The 24,877-nt window shown below is 43.5% G+C and overlaps 1 protein-coding gene and 1 long non-coding RNA gene across 5 annotated transcripts in view; one reads left to right on the top strand and one right to left on the bottom strand.

Annotated features, from left to right (window-relative positions):
* The window catches only part of LOC145347941 (uncharacterized), a 79,057-nt gene extending 65,153 nt beyond the window's left edge, over nt 1-13,904 (bottom strand). For 3 of the 4 annotated variants that reach the window (XR_013887876.1, XR_013887877.1, XM_080195929.1), the window contains exon 1: nt 7,123-7,512. Coding sequence is in view for 1 of the 4 variants with exons in the window: in XM_080195929.1 (XP_080052055.1) it covers nt 7,123-7,317 (195 nt within the window). In the remaining 3 variants the exon portion in view is untranslated. Of the gene's footprint in view, nt 1-7,122; nt 7,513-13,741 lie in introns of those variants that run through there. The other variant, XR_013887878.1, reaches the window with a different exon arrangement.
* Nucleotides 13,905-14,447: 543 nt separating this feature from the next.
* LOC145348415 (uncharacterized) lies at nt 14,448-23,644 on the top strand. The gene is made up of 3 exons (XR_013887938.1): nt 14,448-14,537; nt 16,952-17,108; nt 23,540-23,644. It is a non-coding gene; the product is annotated as an uncharacterized LOC145348415 (long non-coding RNA).
* The last annotated feature ends 1,233 nt before the right edge of the window (nt 23,645-24,877 follow it).

Here is a 24,877-nt window from a genome sequence, read left to right as displayed (position 1 = left end):
ATACCATTTCCTTTCATTCATCATCCAGGGGATAAGACAAGTAACCTGTTCCCTGGCCGTTTTGCTTTGCAATTTGCCGCTGCTTATGTAATCAGTCTTCAATAACTTGGTTTATGCCTCTCTGCAGAAAAAAACCGACCCCTCTTCTCTAATATCATTAATGACATAACAGAAGTCCTACCACTTGATGTATACCATGAGGCGACTGCTGTGTCAACTTGTGCTCACATTTACATGGATTTGAAAAGGGAAATGTAATTTGGACCACCGATGAGAATTATTTGCAAAAGTGCAGCCGTGCACCCCAAAGCAAATTGGAGACAGATTATCCTGATGTTCAGAGATAACAGATCACTCAGTTGCCTTTCAGAAATCCTATTGACTCATTTTCTTACCTGGCCATGCCAATGCATTGTACTGAGGGGGATATCACCACTCTGCTCAGCCACAAGCATTCCTGCAGCTTTAAAACGAGGCAGCCAAACTTCAATTTTTAATTCAAGGCATCATTGTGAGCCCTTGCACTTTGAAAGTAGTGTAGTGTAGATAAATCATCAGTCTGGTCACATCTCCATTACATTTGCATCTGTTGCATCCTAACAGACTATGGGATAAATATTTACTACAATATTCGATTTGCTATCTTGATAACTTTACTAAATTACACAGGAGAGTTCTCAAATCAACTGATCCAGTCAGGCTCTTTTGGAAGGATTTTTCGTTAGGGGACAGATGGGTTTTTCACAGTTTTGAATAAATGTTAAAGAATCCATGAGATAATGCCAATCTGCAGTTTCTTCAAAAAGTCCTACTGAAAACATATAACGTTTAGCCTAGATACAGTAAACAAATCAAATATTCCATTTTTTCCCCCTTAAAGTGGGAAAACGGCAGAGTTTTCAGCATCAACTAATACAAGCAGTCCACATACCACTTCGCAACATTGCCCTAAAAATATTTAGGGTGCAGAAATGAGAGTGAACCAGTTCAATACCAAACTGCAAGAGGTATTGAATAAATAAACCAAAATAATCTTTGCATTTGCACATTGCAGACTTAAAGACGTTTTATTACAAAGGAATGCAACCCAACATATGGGAAGCACATGTTTGAATACCTTCTCATTGATTTAGTTCTGATAAATTTAGAACCAAGTCTTAGTATTTATATAGCACCTTTTACGACTTCGATGAAACCTCAAAAATAATACACAATGAATTGTAGTCATTGTTACAATGCAAGAAATGTAGCAAACAATTCTGTGCACAACATGGGCCAGTTGGGAGATAATAACCAGAACTATTTTAATGATATTGGTTCTGGGGTAAATATTGGCCAGAATGGAGATGAACCTGACTGCCTTCTTTCAAATAGTGTCATGGGATCTTGTGTCCTTTTTGATTTATTTACAGGATATGGAAAATTTCTCCTTGGCCAGGATTTATTACTCATCTCTATTTGACCTCAAGAAGGTGGTGGTGAGCTGCCATCTTGAATCACTGTAGTTCCAAAGATGCAGGTATAGCCAGAATGCTGTTAGGGAGTTCCAGGATTTTGACCCAGCAAGAGTGATGGAATGGCAATATACTTCAAGTCAGGATGGTGTGGAACTTGGAGGAAAACTTTCAGGTGGTGGTGTTTCCATGCGTTTGCTGCTCTTTGTCCTTCTAGATGTTAATGGACACCCAGTTTTCGGTCAATAATCAATCCCCAGTGGGAGATTCAGTGATGGTAATACCCCAGAACGTCAATGTCAAGAATGCGACAGTTAGATTATCTTGCTCTTAATGGCCATTGCCTGGTGTTTGTGTGGTATGCATGAATGCTGCCACCTGTAAGCCAAAACCTAGATATTGCCCAGGTCTTGCTGTATTTGGATAGGAATTGCTTCAGTACAAAGTCATAAATGGTGAACATCAAACTGTGCAGTCGTCAGCCACAATCTTCACTTCTGACCTTTGGGTGGAAGGATGTTCACTGGTGAAGCAGTTGAAGATTGTTGCACTGAGGACACTATCCTGAGGAATGCCACCAATGACAACCTGGAAGACAGCTGACTGATCGCCAATATTCTTCATATCACATGGAGTGAATTGATTTGGCTGAAGACTGGCATCTGTGATGCTGGGTACATAGAAATCAGAAGCAGAGTAGATCATTTGGCAGAGCAGGCTCAAAAGGCCTTTCATTTTGTTCATGGTTGATCATAGAATGTGTGGGTTAGGTTGACTGACCCATGCTAAATTACCCTTTAGTATCAGGGGACACAAATACGTAGGGTTATGGAGGTAGGCCCTGGCTGCAATTGTTGCAGGCTCGATGGGTCAAATGGCCTCTTTCCACTCTGTAGGGATTCAATGATTTTATGAAATCAGACAATGTTCTGGCCTCAAATACTTCGTAGTAACGAATTCCACACATTCACCACCGTCTTGATGAAGAAATTTCTCCTCGCCTCAGTTCTAAAAGGTTTACCCCTCATCCTCAAACTATGATCCCTAGTTATAGAAAAGTACCTCAACAAGAAGCCTGTATGAGAGAAAGACATAGCCTCAGTTTCACATCTCATCTGAAAGACTGTGCTTCCTCAGCACTGTGCTATTGTGGAAATCTAGATTATGTGCAAATCTCTGGCATGCCAGAAGCAAAATACTGAGATGCAGAGATTGGAAACAAAAACAGAAAATGCTGGAAAACCTCAGCAGGTTTGACAGCATATGCAGGGGGGGAGAGAGAGAGTGCTAGGATGATCCTTTGTGGTGCGAAGTGATGATCCTGACCCAAAACATTGGCTCTATTTTAGAACATAAGAAGAACATAAGAAATAGGAGCAGGAGTAGGCCATCTAGCCCTTCGAGCCTGCCCCGCCATTCAATAAGATTATGGCTGATCTGTTGTGGCTCAGTTCCACTTTCCCGCCCTCTCCCCATAACCCTTAATCCCCTCTCTTATCAAGAACCCATCAACCCGCTTCTTAAAAATATTTAGCGAGGCAGCCTCCACCACTTCAACGGGCAGAGAATTCCAGAGATTCACCACCCTTTGAGTGAAGAAGTTCCTCCTCAACTCCGTTCTAAACCGCCTCCCCTTTATCTTGAGGCTGTGCCCCCTAGTCCTACTGTCTTTTTTGAGCGAGAAGAGTCTCTCCAGCTCTATCCTATCCATCCCATTCATCATCTTATACGTCTCAATGAGATCTCCCCTCATTCTTCTAAACTCTAACGAGTACAAGCCTAGTTTATTCAGCCTCTCCTCATAGCTCAATCCCCTCAACTCCGGTATCAGCCTAGTAAACCTCCTCTGCACTCCCTCCAGGGCCAAAATATCCTTGCGCAGGTGCAGCGCCCAAAACTGCACACAGTACTCCAGCTGCGGCCTCACCAATGCCCTATACAGCTGCAGCAAGACCTCCCTACTTTTATATTTAATCCCCCTCGCTATGAAGGCCAGCATCCCATTCGCCTTCCTGACCACCTGCTGCACCTGCAAGCTGGGTTTTTGCGACTCATGCACAAGGACCCCGAGGTCCCTCTGCACCGTCGCCTGCTGCAGTTTTTCGCCACGTAAGTAATAGTCCTTCCTACCATTCTTCCTACCAAAGTGGACCACCTCACACTTGCCAACATTAAATTCCATTTGCCATTTCCTGGCCCATTCGCCCAGCCTATCTAGATCCTTCTGCAGACTCTCCACACCCTCCGCACAATTTGCCTTTCCCCCAATCTTGGTGTCATCAGCAAATTTCGACACCCTGCACTCGGTTCCCTCCTCCAGATCATCTATATAAATGGTAAATAGCTGAGGCCCCAGCACCGACCCCTGGGGCACCCCACTAGTCACCAACCGCCAATCCGAATAGCACCCATTGACCCCCACTCTCTGCCTCCTATTTGACAACCAATCCTCTATCCACGCTAACACCCTACCCCCAACTCCATGTCCCCTGACCTTCTGCAATAACCTCTTGTGAGGTACCTTGTCAAACGCCTTCTGAAAATCCAGAAAGACCACATCCACCGGCTCTCCTCTATCCACTGCCCTAGACACATCCTCATAGAACTCCAGTAAATTTGTCAGACACGACTTCCCTTTAATGAAACCGTGTTGCGTCCGCCCTATCAAGCAATTCCCTTCAAGATGCCTCGCAATTTCCTCCTTAATGACGGATTCTAACATTTTACCTACCACAGACGTTAAACTAACCGGCCTATAATTCCCCGCCTTTTGCCTGGCACCCTTCTTAAACAACGGCGTAACATTAGCCGTTTTCCAATTTTCTCTCCAGATGTTGTCAGATCTGCTGAGGTTTTCCAGCATTTGTTGTTTTGTGTCCCTGGAATGAGATGAGATGTCATTATGAAAAATCCTTCAAAGCAAAATTTATGAAAACGTAGAGCAAGTCCTGATGACATTCAAGACCCCTAATGGACATAGCTAAGCCCAATTGGAAGTGAGCTAAGTCAGGCAAGGAGACATGCAGTCAAAAGCTCTTGTAATAGTACCTCAGCCAGGACAAGTGAAGCACGTTAAATATTATGCTCACTGCACAACCTTAAGTCACCTCAAATTTGAGGCAATCATCCCATGCAGAAACACACTGCCCATCACCTCAGAAGATTGAGACTCACACTAATGTGATTATATAGATCACTGGCATGAAACATGCCCTGGCAATAAATTCAAATTTAAAGATTATTCAGCATCAGCAACACGTCAATTTCTTACCTCTGACAAGGGAAAATAGCAACAAGCTCTCATGGTTGTGCACTTCATATAACTTGTGCTCACTGCTCAACCCTTTTATTTAGAAAGAATCCCTTGAATGAAGAAAATTCTTTTAATCACAGCATGCCAGATAGAAAAAAGGAAAACTTTACATCAACACTGAAGCAGCCATGGACAAAAGTCATAAACAACTCACTTCAGATGTGTCATTTCTTGAAAATAAAGATGGGTTTAAAGGAATTGACTACCTCCTTCTTCCTCCCCTTCACTAATTTGACATGATACTTTGGTCAATGATCACTTCTGACAAATGTGCAAGATTAATGCCAGAGCAACATGTGAAAGTTATAACACTGATACAGCCTTCATAGATCTTTCTTATTTGTAGCAAATTCTAATTAATCACTAATACAGGCACCAAATTAATTGGATTGGACAAATTGCATAATATCTGCTGTAAAAACTAATAATCTCATGGAACTCATTTTGGGAAAAATCAAAGAGTGGAATGAAATTGCATCTTATTCTCTTTTGGAAAGGAATATTAACCTTCCAAAATAATACTTAGCATCAGAATGTTCAACTTTATAATGAAACGTGCAAACGAATTCCTCTGCAAGGTCAGATCTCTGATGCATCACTGCAGTTATGCGATATACACTACCCAGGCAGCTCCACTACTCCCATCATAAACCCCTTTCCGATTTTTCTCCCTCCCTCCCCCCCCAACTCTCTCTCTCTCTCATACACACACACACAAAGACAGAACATGATTTTCACCCGACAGTGAAGTCAATTACCTGAAGCTGCTTTCTATCTCCCTGGATATTATCCTCCCTGCACAAAGCCGTTACTGTATGTAAATTAAAAAGGAAGCTTTCTGCAGCTTGGCCTCAGCTGAGCTTGTGCACAATAGCTGCAGATGAACAATGACAGTGCTTCCCAATCCTCCGTTACCTTTAGGTTGGGGAAAATACAAATATTTTAGAAAATCCCACACTGTAGCAGAACTCCGAGGCCACGGCTCCGCAGTTAATTAAACGTGCCTTTGTTTAAAGTGTGTGGATTGACGATTCATTTTTAAAGGATACCACAACAAAAATCCTTCAACAATCGGGAACCTTTGTTATCAGTCAACATCTCATGTTTGGAGCACGGGTTTGCCACACTACACCTCCAGGAACTGATGTATATCAGGATAGAACCTGAAACTTCATTATTCTAATAGCGGATGTACATTTCCCCCTTACCCCGCTCCCGTCCTCAGCACAAGATTATTCAGATTTTGTCCCTTATCAGTAGCTAATATTTTGCAACCGGGCGATTCTATAGCTGCGGTACGCTTTTCTAATAAAGTAATTAGCAGCATCCAAAGTGTAAGGGCTAGGAGCGAAAGATTGCATTGTTGAGGCGTTTCAACACAGCCAAACATTGAATTCCTCCCCCGTCCCTCCCTTTCCCCAACTAGTAACACCGAAACAAGAACTCGGGGCTTCACCTGGACCAGAATTTTGCTTGTAACATTTTTGCGCAGCCGGGCCCTTTGCGAACACATTTGATTTGATGGAATGAAAGATGAAGCTACTTGGTCATGCATGTTGAAATACCACTGAAACTTCTCATTCGGTGAATTTAAAGCAATTCCTGTTTTCAAATGTCATGTTACGTTTAACACATACAAATCTTAATTTGCTGAATTTGCAATATGATTAAAAAACTAATACAACAGCCCCCTCAGCGGTTGCACGTCAGAACTGTTCCAATAAAAAGTCGCACTCAAGTATGCGAAAGACCTTCTCTGCGAGAGGCAAAAACTGAGAGGACGGAGCAGTGAGTGACGACTGCTGTGTAGACTCTCCCATCAGTAATGCTATGGCGAATATCTATCCACCAGCCATCTCACTGGGGAAGACAGTAACAGCCTCTTCCAAACAGGCCAAAGGGGTCTTCCAGAAATAGTCCATTAAAACAAATTGTCTTTTCTAGCATAAATGAATAAGTAGTCAATTAAAACTGACATTTCTGGCTTAATAAATTGAAGTGGCCAACTAAAACAAAGTGGCGTTTCTAATTTGATTGATGAATAAAGCACACCAAATGGTTGTTCGTTCAAAAACCAGTTATTACTTAATACGAGTAAAATAATACAGCACAGAAATTATTATGCAGTCCTAGATATATTTCACACAGACGCCACTCAAATATAATCCTTCTCTCCTCCAACCACTGATGCAGAGTCAGGATTTGCCGCGAAATAACCTTATTATGGGAAAAAATAAACTTGCTATTTGGAATGTGTACAGCGAGTCCAGCGACAACTATCTGCTCAATACAGCCATCAGTAACCAACCCCCCACACAGTGAGAATCAAGCCTCGCCTCTCTCTCAGACACATACCGAGGAGTTGTTTTCCTCCGGACACCGGGCTTGATAGCTCTGCAGGGCCACATTGGGCTCGTCCAGCAGTTCCAGGACCAAGCTCCGCTGGATGTTCCGCACTGCCGAGCGCTTGCGGTCGAACATGCCGTGAGTGCCCACATCGGGGCTCCAGATCGGGGCTTGCAAGAGTTCCACAGGAGACGGAGAAATCATTGGCGAGAAGGGAGGAGGGGGAAAAAAAACACAATCCACCGGCTCAAAAAGTCATGTTTCGTTCCCAGCACCAAAAGCTGGACTGCAGAGAGGTCGCCTTGTCTCTCTCTCTCTCTCCCTGCGGTTGCCTGGCAGCCCCGCGGAAGCTTGCCCCAGCTCTCTCTGCCTAACGAGCAACAGCTGCTGGCCAGCGCCACCTTCTCCCCTCCCACTCCACACTCATCAAACTCCGCTCCGGATCCGGATCCAGATCCACTCCGGATCGGGCCGCCGCAGATTACCTCCCACCCTCTCGCCCTGATCTCACTCCCCCCACCTCCTCATTCAAATGAGCGACTTGTATGTCTGAGAGAGAGAGAACTCCTGGCAGAAGCTCTGACACACACAACCTAGTCTGGAGTAGGTAAACACAGTAAGACGTCTCACAACACCAGGTTAAAGTCCAACAAGTTTATCTGATAGTAAACCCACTAGCTTTCGGGGTTTGCCCAAAAGGGGACTTCTTACTGCGTTTACCCCAGTCCAGTGTCCGCATCTCCACATCTGCAGTAGGTAGGCAGGGTGCAAATTTGGATAAGCGGTCATCTCTCGCTCTCTCTTTCAGGCAAACCAAATAAACCAAATCAAATTAATTCTCGCACTGCACCAAGACACGCTGAGTTGTTTTTTACTAAAACAACACATTTCCGGATTAAGGCTTATGGGGAAGAGGGCGCGAATGTGGAACTGAGACAGGACAGATCAGCCATGATCTTATTGAATGGCGGGGTAGGCTCGAAGGGCTAGACGGCCTACTCCTACTTCTTATGTTCTTACATTAAGTGTTCATTATAGTTCATTAGAATGATGATAATTTGAGTTTTCAGCTATGATAGAAGCCAGCCTCTAGGCTGGCTTCTGTACCCACTGAGAGAGGAGTCTGAATGAGTTGGTCTTCATATAAGATCGAACTTGCAGGTCCTCAAGAAGGATATTACATACATCAGACCAGTACATAGAACATTACAGCGCAGTACAGGCCCTTCGGCCCTCGATGTTGCGCCGACCTGGAGCCAATCTAATGACCCTCTAACCTAAACCATTCCAATATTATCCATATGCCTATCCAGTGACCATTTGAATGCCCTTAAAGTTGGCGAGTCCACAATTGCTGCAGGCCGGGCATTCCATGTCCTTACTACCCTCTGAGTAAAGAACCTACCTCTGACATCTGTCCTATAATTATCACCCCTCAATTTAAAACTACGTCCCTTCGTGTTAGCCATCACCATCTGCGGAAAAAGGCTCTCACTGTCCATCCGATCTAATCCGCTGATCATCTTGTATGCCTCAATTAGGTTACCTCGTAACCTTCTTCTCTCTAACGAAAACAACCTCAAGTCCCTCAGCTTCTCCTCATATCACCTTCTCACCATACCAGACAACATCCTGGTAAACCCCTCTGCACCCTTTCCAACGCTTCCACAACTTTCTTATAATGCGGCAACCAGAACTGTACACAATACTCCAAGTGCAGCTGCACCAGAGTTTTGTACAGTTGCAACATAATCTCACGGCTCCAAAATTCAATCCCCTTTACCAATAAAAGCTAACACACTGTACGCGTTCTTAACAACCTTATCAACCCGGGTGCCAGCTTTCAGGGAACTATGCACACGTACACCGAGATCTCTCTGCTCGTCGACACTACCAAGAGTCCTTCCATTAGCCCTATATTCTGTAATCCTGATACTCTTTCCAAAGTGAATCACGTCACACTTTTCCGTATTAAACTCCATTTGCCGCCTCTCAGCCCAGTTCTGCAGCTTATCTATGTCCCTCTGCAAACTGTAACATCCATCCGCACTGTCTACAACTCCTCCGACTTTAGTGTCATCCGTAAATTTACTAACTCATCCTTCTACACCCTCATCTAGGTCATTTATAAAAATGACAAACAGCAGAGGCCCCAAAACAGAACCCTGCGGTACACCACTAATAACTGAACTCCAGGCTGAATATTTTCCATCAACCACCACCCTCTATCTTCTATCAGCTAGTCAATTCCTGATCCAAACTGCTAAATCACCCTCAATCCCATGCTCTGTATTTTCTGTAGTAGCTTACCATGGGGAACCTTATCAAACGTTTTGCTAAAATCCATATACACCACATCAACTGCTTTACCCTTATCCACCTCTTTGGTCATCTTCTCGAAGAACACAATAAGGTTTGTGAGTAGACAACCGTGTTTTGAGAGGATGAACCAGGACTGGTTATGGGCGATAAAACAATCTGTGGAACAATTTTACGCAAATGTGATGACGTAAAGAAATATCGGAGTTTCCCAATTTCACTGTGGTTTACTGTGAAACAGACTATGGGTGCTGTGTGCACACGTGTGACTAATTTAATTAAACCGAAGACAGTTAGACTGTAAAGGTTAAATCATCGGAAAGGGTTAGATATAAAAGTAATGCAGGTGCACATGGTGGAGTACCAGGGAACAACATGAATAGAATTTTGCATTAGGGGATAAGAGGGTAGTTGAAGATTAGTGGTCGTACTTCAAAAGGAAAATTTACAACTGGCACAGATCATAAACGAATAAAACAACATATTAAGCTTATTTTTACCCAAAGGTAGTAGTTATAAAGCAACATAATTTTTTTTATATTCTGGGAAAGGTAACTTGCGAAGAATGTTATGAACAATGGGTTTTAAAAATGAATGAGAAAAGACATACTTAAGGAAGGATTGAAAGCTGGAAGAATAGACAGCGGCCATGCAATATCCTGAAGAATATGCTGTGTTTAGAGATAGCTGTGAAAGAGGCAAAGGGAGCTCTAAATGCTCAAAAATTATTTCTGTTCTTGAAGACAAACTTTTGTTACACGCCTTGAATTTCCTTTATCAAGTGAGGGGGGAGAAGCCTTATGAATACCTCCCCTATAGTAACCATGGATATCTTATGGTAGTATTATTGGATTTTTTTGACTGAAAAGGGATATTAGGCTGTGAAGTGAACTAGACATAAATCTTGTGGGAAATATTTTTGGGACTATTTTTAACTGTGTAATTATAATCACGTCTTTAAGTTTTCTTTTTTTAAATAAATGATTTAATGTTTAAAACCTCCAAAAGTGGCACTGGAATATTTTGTTCCTAACTTCAGTACCCATATCTTTTCATAATAAAATACAAATTGCAAATTGTTGAGATATCTAATCCAAGTTTCTCTTTGGGCAGCTCAGCAATTATTAACAGCAATATCATAAAAATTAAACCTCAGCTGCTGTATCTTCCTCCAACCTTCAGATTTGATTTTTTTTTCAGCCGTACGTCACACTGTAAATGTATGTATAAGTCCTGTTAAAAAAATTAGCCCTTCAAACCCAACTTCTTCTATGTACAATAATTTCAGTGGTGAATCAGCAAATATTAATTTCTTCCCAAATTGGATTAAAAAAAACTTCCTATTTTCTTATGTTGAAAAATCAGGTGTCAAGATGCAAGGAAATTGCATCCAAGACATTAGCATGCATGTCATCTATTCTAAATCACGCTAACGTCAAAGACAAGACACCCACGCATCATTCAGATGCGAAAACAATGACTATGTCACCCTTCAGGCATCACTGGAAGGATGATGTACATGAAATGCTGGTACATTTTACTTCATTCCTAATTAGGTGTGGAATAAAGTTGGTAATGCAGAATGTACTGCAAGATATATATTTTAATGCAATTCTTCCAGGTAATCAGAGGCAAGATCAAACAGGTTTATAAGTAGTCAAAGGCCGACTCTGGTCATACACTAAAGCATTTTGTTATATTTAAAAAAAGGATCTTCATAATCTGCAATGATTCTTATTATCTCACTATCATAGCTGCAGGAGCTCCAATAATACCACAATAGGAACAGTAGACCATATGACTTAATGATCCATCACTTCTGCTCCACCATTCAGAACAATCGTGGCTAATTTTCTCTTTAGATTCCAAATCTCCTCCCCACCCCCATCCCCCACCCTGCAGTCTCCATATCCCTCAGTCCCCTGAGATACCAAAATTTTGGCTATCCTAATCTTAAACGTATTCAACAATGGAGAATCCACAATCCACTGGGGTAGAGTTCCAAAGATTTATAATCCTTTAAGTGAAGTAATTTCTCCTCATCTCAGTCCTAAATAATTGGCACCTCAGCTTAAGACCGTGCCCCCCATATTCTAGACTCCCAGAAATAGCAGAAACAATCTCTCAGCATCTATTCCATCAAGCACTTTCAGAATCCAGTATATTTCAGTGTCCACTTCATCAAGCCTCTGCAGAATTTTGTAGATTTTGTAGAATGAGATTGCCTCATTCTTCCAAATTCCAGAGAATACAAGCCCAATTTCCTTAGCCTCTCATCATATGACAACCCTCATCCCAAGGACCAATTTAGTGAACCTTCACTGTACAACCTCCAATGCAACTATATTCTTCCCTTAATAGAGACCAAAACTGCACTTAGAATTCCAGATGAGGTCTCACCGAAAACCTGTCCAACTGTAGAATTTCTTCATTCCTGTACTCCCAACTGATAGAGGCCAACATGCCAATTGCCTTTATTATTGCTTACTGTACCTGCATGCTAACTTTCTGCGTCTCTTGCATGAGCACACCCAATCTCTTTGGGCATCAATATTTATAAGTTTTACAACTTTTAAAAGATGTACTGCTTCTCTATTCTCATGATCAAAATGAATAACTTCACACTTCCTTACAATATACTCCATCTGCAATTTTATTGTTTATTCACAACCTGTCTGTATTTCTTGCAGTCTGTGTCCTCTACACAGCTTACCTTCGCACATAGCTTTGTCCCATCAACAAATATAGATACACTACTCTGTCTAATTCATGCATATAAATCACAAATAGCTGGGACTTTGACACGAATTCTTGCCACGTTCTGCTAGTCAGTCTACCACCTTGAAAACGCCCAGTTTATGGCCGCAGTTTCCGATCTGTTAACCAAATGTCTATCCATAATAAATTACCCTCAGCTCCATGAGCCCTTATCTTGCCTACTAACCTTTTGCACATCAAATGTCATTTGGAAACCCATATATATTACATCTACTGGTTCCTCTTCATCTACCCTACTAGTTACATCCTTAAAGGGCTTTTTATTTTTCTTTCAATTTAAAGTTATTAACAGGACGACATGAGCGTTTGTTGGGAAATCCTCAGACAGGTGTCAGTGAACTGTCATTTAGCTTGATTGTAACATTTATTGGAAAAATAAAGATTCTTGTCCATTTTGAGTTTGCAATATTGAAAACAAAGACTTTTTAAATTGGCAGTCATCAAATTCACTCAAGCTTTGTATAATGAGATCTAATGGTTCCTAACTATTTGAGAACTATTTTTAAATAAAAGCTGCCCTTACTGGTGCACATTTGACCCATTCATATCATTCACTGTCTAAACCTCTAGCCTATTTCTGCCAAACATCCAAATCAAAAAATAAATCAGCATAGAAGTAAAATACAAGATAGTGAAGGGTCAAATGTACACCTTTTGAACTCCAGAGACAGGCAGAGGTATCGTAGGAACAGAAACAGGCCATCGAGCCTATTCTGCCATTTAATGGGATCAAGGCTGTGGCCTAATTCCATATACTTGCTTTGGCCCATATCCCTTGATACCTTTGCTTAACAAAAACATATCTACCTCAGATTTAAACTGATTGCAACTGATCTAGCATCAAAAATCATTTGTGGCAGAGAGTTCCAAACCTCTACTATCCTTTGTGTGTAAAAGTGCTTCCTAACATCTCTCCTGAATGGTCTGGCCATAATTTACAGACCACTGGCACTCCTCTAGACTCTCCAGTGGAACTAGTTTTAACTTTATCTACCTTGTCTTTTCCTGTTAGTATCCTGAAGACTTCAATCAGATCACCCTTAACCTTTTAAATTCTAGAGAAAACAGGTTTACTTTGTATAATCTCTCCCATAATTAAATCCCTGACGTCCAGGCATCATGCTTGTGAATCTGTAGATATTAAGGCCACTATTCCTAGTTTTCTTGGTTATTTTCTGCAGCTGTTTGTGACATTTTATGGAACCTGGACCCACAAATCTCTTTGGACATCCACTGTATTTAACTTCATACCATCTAGAAAATACTCATCATTTTTCACTCCAAAATTAATAACTTCGCACTTGCTTAGATTTAAATCTATCGCAACTCCAATACCCACAACTAACTTGCAGCCTGGGCTCTCACTGGATTTAAATAACAACTGAGAGGGTCTCTCTCCCATCCCACTGGATATCCGCAGGGCCCGGGCACTCTGACTGAACCCAAGCAGCAGATCCACACACGGGTTAATGTTAATGGCGGTCTCGGGCCCCGACTCCAGCAGCAACAGCCTCCCTACGGCCACACTCACTGCTTCACATTCTCCCCTAAAGCCTCCGTCAAGGTCTTCTTGGCTGCCTCCAGCTCGCTGACATGAGTCGCCATGTCCGGGAAGAGCTTTCACTGAAACTGAGACGGCTTCTCCTCACCGCTCGAAGGCGTTTATCTCAAACCCATTCGCCCGGAAGACCAGCTCCAGCCCGCCCCCTGCCGGCCAGAAGGACCATTTCCCCTGGCCCGGAGGACCAGCTCCGCCCCGCCCCCTGCCGACCCGGAGGATCGTCTCCCCCGACCCGGAGGACCCGGCTCCAACGCGCTCCCTGCCGGCCCGGAGGACCCGCTCCACCCCGCCCCCTGCCGGCCCGGAGGACCCGCTCAACCCCGCCCCCTGCCGGCCAGGAGGACCAGCTCCGCCCCGCCCGCCCCCTGCCGGCCCGGAGGATCGTCTCCCCCGACCCGGAGGACGCGGCTCCAACGCGCTCCCTGCCGGCCCGGAGGACCCGCTCCACCCCGCCCCCTGCCGGCCCGGAGGACCCGCTCAACCCCGCCCCCTGCCGGCCAGGAGGAGCAGCTCGGGGTGCCAGGCGCCAGCAGCTGGAGCAGAGTCCCAAATTGTAAACCCTGTCATGAATCTCCCCCAAAGGCAGCCGAGGCTCTGGATGGGATTACTGACTAAAAAATAAATCAGCATAGACGTAAAATACAAGATAGTGAAGGGTTAAATGTACGCCTTTTGAACTTTTACTTTTGTGTAAAGCAAGGACAAGTTATGTGCTGATTTCTCATATCAGTGACTGAGAGCTGTGCATTCCCGCTGCATCCAAAGTGTAAATATTTCTTTTGTTTTTACAATTTGAATTTGATTATAGTTTTACGAATATACCAATGATTAAGCATTTTCTACAACTCATCATGAAATATTTGGCGTGTTTTCAACCTTATTAATGAACTCATGGTTAGTGAACAAGCCCAATTTCAATCTGCGGCCCACTGAGATGCAGGAGGGCCATTCATGCGGTTCACTCACTGACCTAGGTTGCCTTTCTGAATCATATTGTCACAACCTGCCCTTGTTCTCCTCTTCTTAACTCTCGGAGTTAAAGGTTGTATTGGTGTTTCACCTCAAATCACCAGCCTTCATGAGCAAGGCCCTGATTTGCCATTTTAATTATGTTACCATCTTCATAGTGACCAATAATTTTTAAAAAGAGATGTGAACTTCCCACCTCTTTTGTGTCAAACTGTGAAAACTATCACTTGATTTTCAATATCCTTGACGTTACCATTGACAAGAAACTCAGCTAGACTCGCCACATAAACAAATGGCTACCAGAGCAGGTCAGAGGCTAGGAACTGCAGTAAGTAACTCATTTCCTGACTCCCTAAAGCCTGTCCACCATCTACAAGGCAGAAGTCAGGAGTGTGATAGAATACTCCTCACTTGCCTGGATGGATGCAGCTCCAACAACACTCAGGAAGCTTGACACCATCCAGGACAAAGCAGCCCACTTGATTGGCACCATGTTTACAAACATCCATTCCCTCCACTACCAATGCTCAGTAGCAGCAGTGTGTATTATCTATAATATGCACTGCAGCAACTCGCCAAAGATAGACAGAGGGGAACCGGTGGATGTGGTGTTTTTAGATTTCCAAAAGGCGTTTGATAAGGTGCCTCATAAAAGGTTGCTACAGAAGGTTAGGGTGCACGGAGTTGGGGGTAACGTGTTAGCGTGGATAGAGGATTGGCTGTCTAATAGGAAGCAGAGAGTTGGTATCAATGGGTGCTATTCTGGTTGGTGGTTGGTGACTAGTGGAGTGCTGCAGGGATCAGTGCTGGGGCCTCATCTATTTACCATTTATATAGATGATCTGGAGGAGGGGGCTGAGTGTAGGGTGACGAAATTTGCTGATGACACGAAGATGAGTGGAAAAGCAAATTGCGTGGAAGGTGTGGAAAGTCTGCAGAGAGATCTGGATAGACTGACCGAGTGGGCGAGGACCTGGCAGATGGAGTATAATGTTAGCAAGTGTGAGGTTATCCACTTTGGCAGAAATAATAGTAGGTGGGATTATTATTTAAAAGGCGAAAAGCTGCAGCATGCTACGGTGCAGAGGGACCTGGGTGTCCTTGTGCACAAGTCGCAAAAACCCAGTCTGCAGGTGCAGCAGGTGATCAAGAAGGCGAATGGAATGTTGGCCTTTATACGGAGGGGGATAGAATATAAAAGTAGGGAGGTCTTGCTGCAACTGACAGGGTACTGGTGAGGCCGCAGCTGGAGTACTGTGTGCAGTTTTGGTCGCCGCATTTGGACAAGGATATATTGGCCTTGGAGGGAGTGCAGAGGAGGTTCACTAGGCTGATACTGGAGATGAGGGGGTTGGACTATGAAGAGAGACTAAATAGACTAGGTCTATACTCGTTGGAGTTTAGAAGGCTGAGGGGGTATCTTGTAGAGACATATAAGATAATGAAGGGGATAGATAGGGTAGAGGTAGAGAGAAAGGATAGCAGGACTAGAGGGTACAGCCTCAAGATAACAGAGGGCGCAGTTTAGATCAGAGTTGAGGAGGAACTTCTTCACTCAAAGGGTGTTGAATCTCTGGAATTCTCTGCCCATTGAAGTCGTGGAAGCTACCTCACTAAATATATTTAAGTCACGGGTAGATAGGTTTCTGATAGACAAGGGAATTAAGGGTTATGGGGAGAAAGCAGGAAAGTGGAACTGATCCACTTCAGATCAGCCATGATCTTACTGAATGGCGGTGCAGGCTCGAAGGGCTAGATGGCCTACTCCTGCTCCTATTTCTTATGTTCTTAAAGATTCTTAGACCGCAACTTCCAAACCTACGACCACTTTCATCCAGAAAGACATTGGCAGCAGACACATGGAAACACCACCAACTGCAAATCCCCCTCCAAGCCACTCACCATCTTGACTTGGAAATATATCGCTGTTCCTTCGCAGTCACTAGGCCAAAGTTGTAAAATTACCTCCCTAACAGCACTGTGGCTCAACCCACAGCACATGGACTGGAGCATCTTACCACTACCTTCTTAAGGGCAAATGGGGATGGGAAGTAAATGCTGGCCAGCTAGCAATGCCCATATCCCACAAATGAATAACTTTTAAATAATTTTAAAAATTCAATAGGGTTTTGCCTGGGCATCGTTTCTCTTGACATCCAGATCCAAAATGGGAAGTGGTGTACTGATGGTTTATTTTTGTTTGTTGTACAGATGGGGCCTCCTTTGCTCTCGCCCAGCAGACTACACCCCTGTCTGCACTACAGAGCTGGGCTGCATGTCAAAGCTGGCCCTAGAATTTCAAAAACATAATGTGAAAATTGTAGCTCTCTCAGTTGACAGTGTTCAAGATCACCATGGATGGACCAAGGTACTGATTTGATTTGTTTTGTCAAATGTATTAGTATACAGTAAAACGTATTGATTCTTGCATGTTATATTGACAAAACATACCATTCATAGAGAAGGAAAGGAGAGAGTGTAGAATGTAGTCTTATAGTCAGAGCTAGGGTGTAGAGAAAGATAACTTAGTGCAAGGAAGATCCATTCAAAAGTCTGATGGCAGCAGGGAAGAAGCTGTTCTTGAGTCGGGTTGGTATGTGACCTCAGACTTTTTGTATCTTTTCCTAATGGAGAAAGGTGGAAGAGAGTGTGTCCAGGGTGTGTGGTCCCTTAATTATGCTGGCTGCTTTTCCGAGGCAGTGGAAAAGTGTAGACAGAGTCAATGTGTGATGGACTGGGCTTCATTCACGACCCTTTGTAGTTTCTTGCAGTCTTAGGCAGAGCAGGAGCCATACCAAGTTGCAATACAACCAGAAAGAATGCTTTCAGTGGTGCATCTGTAAAAGTTGGTGAAATCGTAGCAGACATGTCAAATTTCCTTAGCCTTCTGAGAAAGTAGAGGTGTTGGAGGGCATTATTGCAGAGTAAGGGTTCATCCACTTAAGGTAGAGATAAGGAGGAATTTGTTCTCCTCGGATCAGTGAATCTGTGGAACTCTTTACCAACGAGAGCTATAGAGGCTTGGTGGTTAAGTATGTTCAGGGCTGAAATAGATTTTTAATCAGTAAGGGAATGGAGGGTTATGGGGATAAGGTGAGAAAGTGGAGTTGAGGATTATCACACCAGATCAATCACGATCTCACTGAATGACAGAGTAGAATCAAAGAGCTGTATGGCCTATTTCTGCTCCTATGTTTTATGGTCAAATCCCTTTTTTTTGCTATGCCTAAATTGATCTTCACTCACATTAATGTTGGCCATACGTGCAACAAAAAGTTGGAATTTATATCCCCTTCCCACCACCACCACCATCCCCCCCCCCAACCACTGCTTAAAGCCACTCATGCTTTAAGCAGTGGTGGGACGTAGAAGGGGAAGAGCAGGTAAATATGACAGGTGGCTCGACCACCATCTTCCTGCCTAGCCCTGACCTGGTCCCTATAATGCAGTGAATAAGCTGAAGGGGCAGAAATCTGCAACTCCACACTCTTTAAAGAAATTATTAATGTGCAATTGAACTTGTTAATTGACCAGAATGCCATGTTGCCCATGCCATAGTGTGGTTGGTAGTGAGAAAAATTGGGGAGTTGGCTTTTTCACCTTGTGAGGTGAAAAGATGGGAAGGAGTGGGCAATCCTTTGAGAGTTGTCCTGTGAGTATTGTGGGCACCCTCACTTTGTGCACCCCACTCTCACTCCTCCCATCTCTAGGATACCCAATCATTTTCTTCCCTAAAAGCCTGGGATTTAACTTTAGACTGGGATCCGTTGCTCTTCATGCCGGGGAATATTTGCAGTCCCAACACCACCCACCACTGAGTTCAGACTTTGCAGTGACAGCGAGAGCTGCCAGCCACTCTGACTGACCAGCAATGTTTAAGAGAGGAGACTTGCTCCCACTGAGGGGTAGAAATCTCACTCTCTATCATTAAGGTGTTATTGCTGAGGGGTGACCTTTTTTTTAAAGTTGTCAGGGGGGTGTGGTGCTGTGGATACAAGTGAGAAATAGGCTGGGACTGCCTCCCCTCTAACCTTAAATGCAGCCCCAGATGCACAGCTTTTGAGCACTGGCAGCTGTGGACTTCCTTCATGATCTAATGTCCGGAATCTATCCAGATGGGAATGAAGGGATGAGGACAGGAAGAAGGATTCCACATTGTGGAACCACTTGCAGAATCAGATCAGGGGCAGCAGGCAGCCCTCCTAGTATCGGATCCTGCAACAATTAGCTTGGTGTTTTCTCTGTTTGTTATTTTCCAGTGGTACAAGTCTTTGCTTTTCCATTTACACACAGCATAGGCTGCCTGCTGTGGAAGGAGGTTCTTGCAGAAGCTGCTGAACTGGTTTGTGTGTACACGATCCAGCAAATAGTTGTAAATCTGACTGAGATGCCTGGGAGAAAGGTTGTAATTTTGAGTGGCCAGCAGCAGATGACAATCAGACAGCTTTTAACTCAACGACCTGTCAACTTATCAAACTCAAACTTTGTATGAAAATGCAGAAATGTTTCCCACATCCTAACCCCCTGCCAAGTTCCATTTACCCATTGTCTCGCCCTGTGTTTGCTGACCTATATTAGCCCCAGTTTAGTAACACCTCTTCCTATCTCTGTAATCATGTCCAACCCAATAATCCTCCAAGAACTCTGCATTCTTCAATGCTGACCTATGGTGAATTCCTGATTCCCTTTGCAGTAACTTTGTTGCAGTGTGAATGTAAGCCAATCTGTGACACTAATAAATAAACTTAAAACCTTAAACTCATCGATAGCTGTCCCTTCAAATGCTGAGACTCCAAACTCCAGAATCACCTCCCTATATCTCTCACTGACTTCTTCAAGACCTATTCCTTTGACTATGATTTTGGTCACATGTCCTAATTTCCTAATGGTGAAAACCTTTGAATATTTTACTTCATTAGAGGTGCTATATAAATGCAAGTTGTCATTGTTGTCCAACTCCCTGATATTCCCACCATTTGGTTTCAACGGACTGAGTGGAAGAGAGTCCAAAACAATAGAAAGTTATTTTTTAATTATGGATTTGTGGTTTTAATACCAAGGGAAGACCAGGAGTTAGTTTGTAAGCATAAGTCTATCTCTACTCATTTGGGTATCAGAGTTAAATTATGGTTGCTACATAGTCTGTTGTGTAATTTAACACTGGATTATTGTTCACATGTACACCTTTGAGGTCTGCTAGTGCAATCCCTGCCCTTTTTGCAGTCTGAAGTATCTAACATCGATAAAACTTGCTAAAGTCATAAATCAGCAGATAAACAGTAAAGAGTTTTCAGTGTCCCCAGCAACTTAAAACCCTCTTATTCTTGTGCTGATAGAATAACCAGCTATTATACTCATTACTGCTTCACTTCCAACCTGGCATTCTGTAATGTTACCAGCACAGTCAATGCTTCTGGTTGTTTTGCTTCTTTTTCAAGAAAAACCTTTCAGCAACATGCCCACACACTGGACTGAATAAGATAATCAGTAAGATCTTCATAAAACTCCACCTCGTGTCAAGCGAGGGGCATGCACACGGCGGGTCGTGCGTGGGCTGCTCTTGGAAGTCCAGGAGTGGCCTAGTACTTCATGTCGGTGTGTGTGCTTGATCCTGGACCAATAGACGGGCGCCACAACAGCTCAGTGACTAGCACTGCTAGCTGTGCAGATACATGGATTTGGGCCTGTGTCTGTGGGAGTTTGCGCATTCTCCCTGTGGTTGCGTGGGTTTCCTCCGGGCGCTCCGGTTTCCTCCCACACCCCAAAGATGTGCTCTTAGGCTAATCGGTTTCCACCAAATTGACACTATTTCTTCCCTGAATCTGACTGAGTAGGGTCCCATTCGTAGACATGCAGGGTAAAATAGGTGTAGGGTGATGCGGCGGCGCGGGCTCGTTGGGCCGAAGGGCCTGTTTCCCGTGCTGGGTTGTTCTTTGTTCTTTATGGTGTGACAGAGCTGATGGGATTTTGGCTCTTTTTAAATGAAAAAAAAATCCACTGAATTGCTCCTCTGTATTTCTGTACCCTGCAAAATGCTGGTGTCCAGGCAACTGCAACTGGTCAGATTCTACAGAAGTTTCGATGCTGGACTCGCACCATATAACTGTTGTGCCTAAGCACACTTCTGGCAATGTACCTTTTACAAAACTCCCACCACCTTACTTTGCTGCAACTGACCAAACAAAATCATAAATTTATGGAACAAAAAACACAGTTGGTACAAAGGCACCAGTTGAGAATGAGATATTGTAGTAAGAAAAGAAGATCCAGCAACATCCAAAACAAGGATCTGCGACGATAAGAAACATAATTTAAAAAGTTAGACGGATATTCTCAAGATCAGGGAAGAAGCAGTGGAAGAGAAAAATGTCTTCCGCTTACCTTGGTACATTAATACTTTTGCGATATTTTACTTTAAATGACAATCATAGCAGACACTGCAACTCTCTTTACCATGAATGAATAATCAACCAAAAAGCCATGGCGGCACAGTGGCTAGCACTGTTGCCTCACAGCGCCAGGACCCGGGTTCGATTCTGGCCTCAGGTCACTATCTGTGTGGAGTTTCCTCCCACACTCCAAAAGACGTGCAGGTTTGTTTGGCCATGATAATTTGACCCTAGTGTCAGGGGGATTAGCAGTGTAAACAAGTGGGGTTATGAGAATAGAACCTGTGTGGGTTTGTGGTCGGTGCAGACTCCATGGGCCGAATGGCTGCTAGCCCTCTGATTGGCACCATCTAATCTAAACTCATTTCATTACCATTTCTGCATTATTTTTCAAGTACTTACCCGATTATCCTTTTTTGTTGCAGTCCATCGTCATAGAATCCCTGCAATGCAGAAGGCAGTGTACAGTCTACCCCTGTGCGATATTGTGTAAAAACATTGGTTATCCTTTTGTTCAGATAATAATGTGTGCATAGATCTGTCATATGAGGAGAGACTATGTCAGTTAGGATTACATACAATGGAGTTTAGAAGAATGAGAAGGGATCTCTTCGAAACTCGAACAGGGTAGATTCAGAAAGAATGTTCCTGAAGGTGAGGGACTCCAGAACTAGGGATCATAGATAGAGGATAAGGGGTAAACCTTTTAGAACTGAGGTGAAGAGAAATTTATTCAGCCAGAGGGTGGTGAATGTGTGGAATTCATTACCACAAAAAGTAACTGAGGCCAAAATGTTGTCTGATTTCAAGAAGAAATTAGGTATAGCTTGTGAGGCTAAAGGGATCAAGAGATACGGGAGGAAAAGGAGAATTCGATGATCAGCCATGATCATAATAAAATGGCGGAGCAGGCTCGGAGGGCTGTATGGCCTAGTTTCCATGTTTCTATAATTTAGAGCTTTTTTCATTCTGAGGGGTGGTAAAGCTTTTACATTCTATGTTATTTCTATATAAAACTATATACCATACTATACAGTTCTATACAGAACTATATAACTGTAAATTTAGATCTAAACATTTCACCATTGTAAAATATCTTGGTGTTGGATATTCTGAATATTGGGGTGACACTTACTGGAAAATCCGGCCATGAGGAGAATCAAGCAAAGAAAAGCTGAGAACATCAGTATTCCAGTGGAAATAAAGCGTTTTGAGCATTGGGTAGAATTTGAATGTTAAAGCCTTGCCCTTGCTATCAGAAACTGGACTTCTCCACGAACAACTTGGCATTGAATTCAACTTGTGATTCAAAATATTAAAATGGTGCACCTAAAGAATTAAAACAATTACTGAGCCATAGAAGTCCACAGTTCAGAAGGCGGCAGCGCGGTGGCCCAGTGATTAGCACTGCTGTCTCACAGTGCCAGGGACCAGGGTTCCCGCTTGGTTCACTGTCTGTGTGGAGCTTGCACATTCTCTCCATGTCTGCATGGGCTTCCTCTGGGTAATCCGGTTTCTTCCCACAGTCTAAAAATGTGCAGGTTAGTTTGACTGGCCATGCTAAATTGCTCGTTAGTGCTAGGGGGACTAGCTAGGGTAAGTGCCTGGGATTATGGGGATAGGGTCTTGGTGGGACAGTGGTCAGTGTAGTCTCGATGGGCCAAATGGCCTCCTTCTGCACTGTAGGATTCTATGATTCTACAGCTATTGGGCCCATTGTATCGCTGCTGCTCTTTTGAGCTGTCTGTAACTAACCTCCTGCTTGCTCCCTCTCCCCCCCCTGCCCAATTACCTTCTAAGCTTCAAATAGCTATCCTATTTTTAAATTATTTTTACTCCAGCTGACTTTGAAAAGCCTTCTTCCTGGATACTGCAAATAACATTAAATTGTCGTTTGCATTGTGACATGTATTACAATTTTAAATGTAAAATTGCATTTCAAATTAAGATTTTTAATCTGTCAGATTTCCTAATTTTCCAAAGGGTCTATAAAAAATGGCAGGTTTCAGACTTACGAAATATTAGCTATAAGACATCTGAACAAATTAACAACTGTAAGTAAAAGCAAGGAAAAAGATGGACCTCCTGAAAAAGATCAATCTCCAGGAACACTCCTGAGATGAACTTCTCAATGACATGGAATCTGGAGAGTCCACCTGAAGATTCTTCCCCCACCTTCTGCTGTGGTATTCCAGGCCACTGGCAGCCTCCATCCTGAATTCCAAAGGCAGCCCCATGCGTTGTTCAACTGGCTCCTGTAAGCCACGTTGTTCCAGATGTGTTCTAGACTGGCATTGCTTCCTGTGGCATTGCAGAGAATTGGGTGTGTGGGAGAGGGGAATGATTCCAGTCAGGCCTTCATTTGCATCCAATTAGCATGACAGAAATCGGTTTTACACCCTGTCTACAGCAGGTTTCCTGAGCTGCCATGGCAGGCACCAATGGAAGATCCCACAGGATAGTCACAGTGGCGTAATATTTTGGACTCTGCCTCACTTGCCCCCACAATCCACAATTGAACATGCCTGTGATGCCAACACATGAATTCTTCATTCCAGAGAAGTTAGTAATTAAGACACCATACCATGGAATATTACCTTATGCTTGAGTAGACAAAACCTACTTTCTGATATGTTTAGTAGGTATTGAGTGGAAAAGCACTGCAAATCTCCACCCTTTTATCATAGAATTCCTACAGTGCAGAAGGAGGCCATTTGGTCCATCAAGCCTGCTCCAATCACAATCCCACCCAGGCCCTATTCCCGCAACCCCACATATTTACCCTGCTAATGCCCCTGACACTAGGGTCAGTTTAATATGGCCAAACAACCTAACTTGCACAAGTTTGGATTATGGGAGGAAACTGGAGCACCCAGAGGAAACCCACACAGACACAGGGAGAATGTGCAAACTCCATACAGACAGTGACTGAAGCTGGAATTGAAACCCAGTCCCTGGTGCTATGAAGTGGCAGTGCTCACCATTGTGCCACCTGCATATAAGATGGTCAAGACTTTCTGTGATAAAGCACAGCTTCAGGAGGAGAAAGGCAACATAGACTTCAACTTCCACACTTCCGTGATCATATTGTCATTCCAGCATACCCCTTCCCCAGCCTCCTGCCCCACCTCCCCCCCACCACGCCAACAAACAGGAACCCCCAATCTTTGTAATATCGGGTCAAATTGTTTCAATTAGTCCCAAGACTACAAGAACTTTTTTGAGAAGGTATAATTTTCTTCCCATTTCTCCAGTCAACCCTTTTTTTGGGGAGTTAATATTCAGGAGTGGCTGACATTTTGCTTGGTGGTTCATGCAGGCTCGAGGCCTGGGCCTCTGGATGAGACCTTACCTATGTCTCGGCAGATGTCTATAATAAGACAGGTTCATCCTGAAATATAAGACAACTTAATGTTAGAGAATTAAATTCCTATGAGATTCCAGACATCGGAATTCCCCTATCCATCGTTGGCCCACTTCCAGAGGCCACGTTTGGGACAAACGGGAACTTCCACCGTGGCCCCTAAATGACTTGTTAGTCCAGGACGGGTCCTGACTCACGCCCAATTTTCCACCCCTTACAGCAGAAAAATGCTACAGTGTGTGCCAAAACCAAGGTATTACTCATCCATTTGTTATCACTGAATGTTTATCTGTATGATGATGGATTGCTGCATTTGTAAGACTTGATCTGTAACAAGGATCACTCAAAATTCAAAAGGAATTCATTTTGCATCAAGTGTTTTAG

Source organism: Carcharhinus amblyrhynchos, chromosome 9 (assembly GCF_965287045.1).
Source record: "Carcharhinus amblyrhynchos chromosome 9, sCarAmb.v2.hapA, whole genome shotgun sequence".
Taxonomy (NCBI): Eukaryota; Metazoa; Chordata; class Chondrichthyes; order Carcharhiniformes; family Carcharhinidae; genus Carcharhinus; species Carcharhinus amblyrhynchos.
This window is presented reverse-complemented; position numbering and strand designations above follow the sequence as displayed.